At 48.8% G+C, this 7,500-nt stretch overlaps 1 protein-coding gene across 3 annotated transcripts in view; it reads right to left on the reverse strand.

Moving 5' to 3' along the window:
- The window catches only part of LOC105909270 (cytoplasmic dynein 2 heavy chain 1), a 168,611-nt gene that overhangs the window by 55,800 nt on the left and 105,311 nt on the right, over positions 1–7,500 (reverse strand). For all 3 annotated transcript variants that reach the window (XM_031573109.2, XM_031573108.2, XM_031573107.2), the window contains 2 exons: positions 5,860–5,970; positions 482–637 (listed from right to left, as the gene is read on the reverse strand). In XM_031573109.2, the coding sequence (XP_031428969.1) occupies positions 482–637; positions 5,860–5,970 (267 nt within the window). The remainder of the gene's footprint in view (positions 1–481; positions 638–5,859; positions 5,971–7,500) is intronic.

A 7,500-nucleotide genomic window follows, 5' to 3' on the forward strand; every position in this document is an offset into this window, starting at 1 on the left:
ATTAGTATATATGTGTGCATGGTTGTGTGCACACGTGTGACTGTGTATGTGTGTGATGGTGTGTGAGTGCGTGTGTGCGCGCGTGCGTGTGAGTGTGCGTGCGAGTCTGCGTGTGAGTGTGCGTGTGCGTGTGAGTGTGCGTGTGAGTGTGCGTGTGAGTGTGTTTGTGAGAGAGTATGAGAGAGTATGAGTGTGTATGTGTGTGATGGTGTGTGAGTGCGTGTGTGCGCGTGAGTGTGAGTGTGTTTGTGAGAGAGTATGAGAGAGTATGAGTGAGTGTGTGTGAGTGTGTGTGTGTGTGTGAGTGTGTGTGTGTGTGTGTGTGTGTGTGTGTGTGTGTGTGTGTGTGTGTGTGTGTGTGTGTGTGTGTGTGAGTGTGTTTGTGAGAGAGTATGAGAGAGTGTGTGTGTGTGTGTGTGTGCGTGTGTCTGTGTGTGTGTGTGTGTGTGTGTGTGTGTGTGGTGTGCGTGTGTGTAAGTACCTGTGGTATGTAGTTGCGTCTCTCCTGGCAGACGGCGTGGAACCAGGCCAGGCAGAAGAGGGCCTGTGCGCGGGACAGCAGCCCCCCCTTACTGACCTGCTCTGGGCTCCAGGACTCATATGTCCTCAGCAGGTTCTTCTTCAGCCCTGGAGGAGCCTGATAGGACAACACACACAGAGAACAGGGTGAAGTGTGTGTGTGTGTGTGTGTGTGTGTGTGTTTACGGACAAGTGCCCACTTCTGAATCTGAATCTAATCCTTGTACTCATGATTCATCTCTGAGTTTGTGTGTGTGCGTGTTCGTTGTCAATCACACACACACAAACACACTCATATATATACACACAACGTCAGACAACTGCCCATGCATACTCACATTAATATATACCCAAAGGGCATGCACTAGTAAACAAGCATGCACGCACACACACACACACACACACACACACACACACACACACGCACACACACACACACACACACTCTCACACACACACACATCCCATCTCTGTGCCTTGAGGGCCGTTTATGAGTCCCAGTCTGTGTCATTATCCTGTCTTCTCTCTCTGACCGATTCACATCACATCACACCTGTTTGGTACCGGCCCAAACATCACACACACACAACACAAGCTATTTACACGCCCCACATCACTGAGTCAGACTTCCAGCGCCTTGCCATACACTAGCTCACAAATGGAGAGAGTAAAAACAACAGAGGGAAAAAAAACGTGATGCCATTTCATGGTGGCCTATTATTTGTGGGTGGGGGCAAGACAGCGGACACGATCACATATGCAGGACTTCTTCCATCTAAATCACTCCCTGGTGTGCCTACCCCATGATACAGATCATTTTCGTGTGTGTGTGTGTGTGTGTGTGTGTGTGTGTGTGTGTGTGTTATGTGTTGTGTGTGTGTGCCTACCCCATGATACAGATCATTTTCGTGTTTGTGTGTGTGTGTGTGTGTGTGTGTGTTATGTGTTGTGTGTGTGTGCCTACCCCATGATACAGATCATTTTCGTGTGTGTGTTTGGGGATGCGTGGAAATTGCTTGCGAGAGCTTCACACAGAGGAGCGCAGAAGAGAACCGAAGAGATGGTTCCAGCCATCCGAGGCAGCTGGAGAAGACAATTCCCATGAGCCACCACAGGGAAGTGAGCACACTATATGTTTTGGCTTGTGGGAGGGCACTCACCATGACGACCGTGTTCAGAGCTAAACTGTGGAGCAAAAATGATGAGTTTGTGCAGAAGTACAAAGTGTTGAAATCCGCACAGAGGAGCACATGAAAGAAGTGCTGCTCAATGATGGGGGAGGAGGGACGAGAGCCTTCTGTGTACAAATGCAAATGGAAATGTTAACAAAAGGAATGTTTTCCGAACCTTCTGTGATTTCAATAAGATGCACTTGTATTGGGCACACTTCAGTCCACCACGTCTTTTAAGAAGAAGAAAAAGAAAAAAAAAAGTAACCGGTTTCTTTCAAGCCCGGAGCCTAAGTACACAGCCTTCAGGAAATTGAGAATTATGAAGCTGAATCACACCGAACTGAGAACGAACGGAAAGAATAAGTGTCATTCTGAATCATAGGCGGCATGTGGAGATCGACTGAGACGCTGAGAAAGAGAGACAGCAATGAACGGTGAGAGAAACAGGAAGAGAGAGGAAAAGAAAGAAAAAGAGAAAGAAAGAAAGAAAGAAAGAAAGAGGTTATGATAATGATCGCCTGTGTTGACGCAGGCAGCGTTGACGGTGTTGTATTGTTTGTATTGTTTTTGTTTACGCAGGTTTCAGGAACACAGCGCTCCTTTGTCTCAGGTACAGAGTCATGATATTAAAATGAGTCAAGCCGGACCACACACACACACACACACACACACACACACACACACTGCCCACTCACTTAACATGCAAATATAACCCACGCCCTCCTCATCATCTTTCAAGCCTAAAGATGCAAAAACAGTGACGCACACACAGATGAGAAGGAGGGAGGATGTTAAGTAATCTGCTCCAGGTGGTATTTCTTTGCATATGTATTTGTCTGTCGTCACCAGCGAGTTTATGCCTCCTCAGATTAAGTGGATGTGGGCCCTTTTCTTATATTTGTGTATGCCTGTGATGTAAGTGTGCCTTATTACATGGACATGGCTATCCTTTTGTGTGGGTTTGCGCGCGTCAGTGTGTGTGTGTGTGTGTGTGTGTGTGTGTGTGTGTGTGTGTGTGTGTGTGAGTGTGTGTGTGTGTGCTTGTGTGTGTGCTTGTGTGTGTGCTTGTGTGAGTGTGTGTGTGTGCGTGTGTGTGTGTGTGTGTGTGTGTGTCTGTGTGTCTGTGTGTGTGTGTGTGTGTCTGTCTGTGTGTGTGTGTGTCTGTCTGTGGGAGTGTGTGTTTGTGTGTCTGTGTGTGTGTGTGTCTGTCTGTGTGTGTGTGTGTGTGTCTGTCTGTGGGAGTGTGTGTTTGTGTGTGTGTGTGTGTGTGTGTCTGTGTGTGTGTGTGTGTTTCTCTGTGTGTGTGTGTGTGTTTCTCTGTGTGTGTGTGTGTGTGTGTGTGTGTGTGTGTGTGTGTGTGTGTGTTTGTGTGTGTGTGTGTGTGTGTTAAGTCTTTCCTCGCCAGTAGGCTACCTGCTCTCTCTTACACCTGGACTCTTACTTTGACACCACATGGCCAAAAGCGTCCATCCACGGGTGATCTCTGAGACGCCTGGTCAGAAGGAAATCAGACAGAGCACACGGGGGAGCACCTCTGCATCACTGGACATCGCCAGAAAAGAAGCCCCACTGAAACCTCACGTGTACAGCCTGGCCAAAAGCGCCACACTGACAGACAACAATGCACCAAATATCATGATCCAAACCTCATAGGATCCATGTTGTTCAGGAAATGCGAGCACCGGTGTCGCTGCATAAAGCGGGTTCATTTTCCTTGATGAAAGCTCATTTAGGATTTGGGTGAGAGGATCACTCTCTCTGAGGATAGATACACTCTCAGTAGCTAGCATCACCATGGGGTTGAATCTACAATTAAAATATGGCTTTTATCCTGCAGCAAAGACACGCTGATTTCCATTAAAAGAAAAAGGCTGACGACTCTCTTCATATCCCTGAACAAAAAGGATTAGAGCTGCCAAGTCAACACGCTGAACATAAACTTTACTGTCATCGACAAGAAAAATAACAACAATAAATACACAATGGACACATCTGAGGCTGAAATACTAATGCTAGCAGCTAACGATGTCCTGGCAGAATACACCAACAACACACATCACCCTGTACCCATTTGGGGAAGGCAACAAGCCGCACTGCTTTTCAATACTGAGTGGTTATGGAAGCAGGGGGGGGAAAGGGGGGGGGGGGGGGGGTGCAGGATCAATCAGGGCAGGAGGTGACATGATAACGTTTAAATATGCAGATGTTCCTGTTCCTGGACCAGTGCTGCATCCCTTCACAATGGGAAGGGGCGAGAGTGATGCTTGGAAACACAAACCAGGGTGACGGCACTGCTGGTGGAAATAGGAGTCATTACTGGGGTAGTCAAATTCAAGGTCAAAGTTAAAAAAAAAAATCAAATCAGACATATTCCTAATGAGCAGATACTTCCAGTGTTACAGTGTGGTTCCCCATTTCTATCAGGAACAAGCTGTGAGAGAATCGCAAAAGCCCAAGGACCTCTGCATTCATTCTGTTGGACTTGTCTAAAGCCTCTATTGTTTTGAACCATGTGCTCTCGAGCCATATCCTTCAAGTCTATGGCTTTCTGATGAACCTCCCTCCTGTGTGGGATGGAGTGGCTTTGTGTGAGGAGGGGGGAGGCCAAGGCCGTGTCCTGACTCCACTGCTTTTTTAATGGCTTTCTGATTTGTGTGGTGTCCTCACTCCACCAGAAGGCCACAGCCCCACAGTGCTACAGAGGTGTCACCACAAACATAAACATCTGCAGACCCCAGGATGTCATAGAGGAATTGTCACGCACAGCAAGAACTGTACTATGCTGGCCATTGCTTGGTACGTATTGATCTATTGTTAATAACGAGGAAGTGTTATTGAAAATAGTGGACTACCAAGCTGGCAACCACGTGTGTGTGTGTGTGTGTGTGTGTGTGTGTGTGTGTGTGTGTGTGTGGAGGTGGGGGGGGGTTGTGATGTGTGTGTGTGTGTTGTGATGTGTGTGTTGTGTTGTGTGTGTGTGGGGGGGGGACGTGTGTTGTGTGTGTGTGTGTGTGTGTGTGTGTGTGTGTGTGTGTGGTGGTGGGGGGGGGGGGTTTGTGATGTGTGTGTTGTGTGTGTGGGGGGACGTGTGTTGTGTGTGTGGCGGTAGTGGGGGGTTGTGTGTGTGGTGGTGGTGGGGGGTTGTGTGTTGTGTGGTGCGTGTGCGTGTGTGTGTGTGTGTGTGTGTGTGTGCCAGAGGCAGTGTAAATCTGGTGCGCTCTACTTCCTGGCAAGCTAAAGCTCCTCCCGAAGCATGCCTGTCAAACAATGTGCCTGGTCAAGTGGCTGATTCCGCCTCCAAGGGGCTGCATTAGCCCATGGACCATGCAGCACACCCCCCAGCCACACACACGCACGCACGCACGCACGCACGCACGCACGCACAGACACACACACACACACACACACACACACACACACACACACACACACACACACACACACACGCACACGCACACGCACACACACGCGTGCACAAACACACACACAACTTTGTGTTATCATGGGGCGGACACAATCAGGGGAAACCATGTTAGTGTGCTGTTCTATTTTTAGGCTAAACACACTGCCCACCCAACACATGCACTCTCTTTCTCTTCCTCACTCTCTCTCTCTCTCTTCTTCCCCCTCTCCCTCCCCCCTCCCTCCCTCCCTCCCTCCCTCTCTGAGCTTATGTAACTCTCGTCCTGCATCTCCAAGGCACCAGGGAGGAGTCCTTAAGCCCCAGTGTGACAACAGTGTGAAAAGTCTGTGTGTCACAGCCTGAGCAGGGAGACGTGAAATATTGAGGTGGACAAAAAGGGTGTGGAAATGCAGTTTGGTGCACTCTGAAAAGACCAGCACACCCCTCCAAAATAAACACACACACACACACTCTCACACACACACACACACACACACACACACACACACACACACACACACACACACACACACTCACTCACTCACTCACTCTCGCTGGAGTGCACTCTCATCTCCAGGAGGAGAACCCACAAATGTTTTCAACTGTGAAAAATCTGTGGAAAACGGTTCAGTTGTAAAAAAAAAAAAAAAAAACCTGGGAGAACTTGTGACCCATGAAGAACCTTTTCATTTCAAAGAGTGTAAAGCAGCTGTGAGCTGATGGATTTGGAGGGGTTTGGATGGGGGTGTGAAGTGTGGTACCCACCTCGTAGGTGATCTTAAGGCTCGACTGCAACAGGATAGGGGTGAACTTGGGGTGCACCTCAGCCGTCAGCCAAAGACGAAAGCCTGCCTTGGGCTGCATGGCGTTCACCTCCTGGAGCGACAGAAGAGATACAGAAGAGATGAGAGAGAGAGAGAGAGAGAGAGCGAGAGAGAGAGAGAGAGAGAGAGATGTTTAAAACCCCTTTATTAAACCAGCATACAGATCTAGAACACCTAAAATGGGCTAGCCATACCCCAACTACACCCGTACTATGGCAAAGGAGCACCAAACACCAGGTAAATAAAATACTCGTTTCATACTATTTTCAACTGACAACAGACCTTCGTCTACACACCACTTGCATGACAAAAGTCAGACATTGTCTGATGGTGACTTGGAATAAGGGCGAGAGAGAGAGAGAGAGAGAGAGAGAGAGAGAGAGAGAGAGAGAGAGAGAGGGGGAGATAGATAGAGAGAGAGTGAGAGGGAGAGAGAGAGAGAGAGAGTGAGAGGGAGAGAGAGAGAGTGAGAGGGAGAGAGAGAGAGAGAGGGAGAGAGAGAGAGAGAGAGAGGAAGAGAGCTTGTGAAGAATGGCACCAATAAAGAAGGAGCAGCTCTGATTACACACGGGCGGCGTGACAGAGACGGAGAGGCTTAATCCCGAGCAGAGATATCTGCGCTGATAATGTTTATTGGGGCGCTGCCGCTGCGCCGGGCTGATTGCCGAAGCGCCGTCGACAGTCAGGGCCGCTCGGCGCGTGGCTTAGATTGCCAGTGTTACAGAACATCACAAAGTGGTTTAGACAGACACATGCATCCCTCTGTAATTACATGAATGGGCCCAGGAAAAAGAATGCACTACATTAAAGACAACTTATCTCCTCCTCCCCAGCATATCATTCTCTCCCTCACATCCCTCTCTCTCGCTCGCTCTCTCTCACTCTTTCTCTCTCTCTCTCCCTCTCTCTCTCTCCGTCTCTCTCTCTCCCCCGTCTCTCTCTCTCTCTCTCTCTCTCTCTCTCTCTCTCTCTCTCTCTCTCTCTCTCTCTCTCTCTCTCTCTCTCTCTCTCTCGCTCGCTCGCTCGCTCGCGCGCGCGCGTTTAAAATTAGCTCTGAGTAGCCTGGGGAAGACTCCGTTTGATTCAGTACTCATTCCCACACTAAAATGTTTTAGTGGCACATTTAACATGGCCCCCATCTCCCCCACTGAAGCGATCCGAGCGTGCTCCACAATGGCTGCGTGGGATGTGGAGGAGGGCCAGGGCCACACAGCCAAGCAAATCAAACACAAACACATCTCCAGCTGGGATGTCTTTGTTTATCTTTCAGAGTATCTCTCTCTCTGTCTCTCTCTGTCTCTGTGTGTGTGTGCGTGTATGTGTATGTGTGTGTGTATGTGTGTATGTGTGTGTGTATGTGTGTATGTGTGTGTGTATGTGTGTATGTGTGTGTGTATGTGTGTGTGTGTGTATGTGTGTGTGTATGTGTATATGTGTGTGTGTGTGTGTGTGTGTGTGTGTGTGTGTGTGTGTGTGTGTGTGTGTGTGTGTGTGTGTGTGTGTGTGTGTGCATGTCGTTGCTTCTGTAAATTTGAACATCTGTGCTCTGCTTATTTATCTCAAGATGAAAAAACATCACACA

This window comes from Clupea harengus, chromosome 9 (genome assembly GCF_900700415.2).
Source record: "Clupea harengus chromosome 9, Ch_v2.0.2, whole genome shotgun sequence".
Lineage (NCBI taxonomy): Eukaryota > Metazoa > Chordata > Actinopteri > Clupeiformes > Clupeidae > Clupea > Clupea harengus.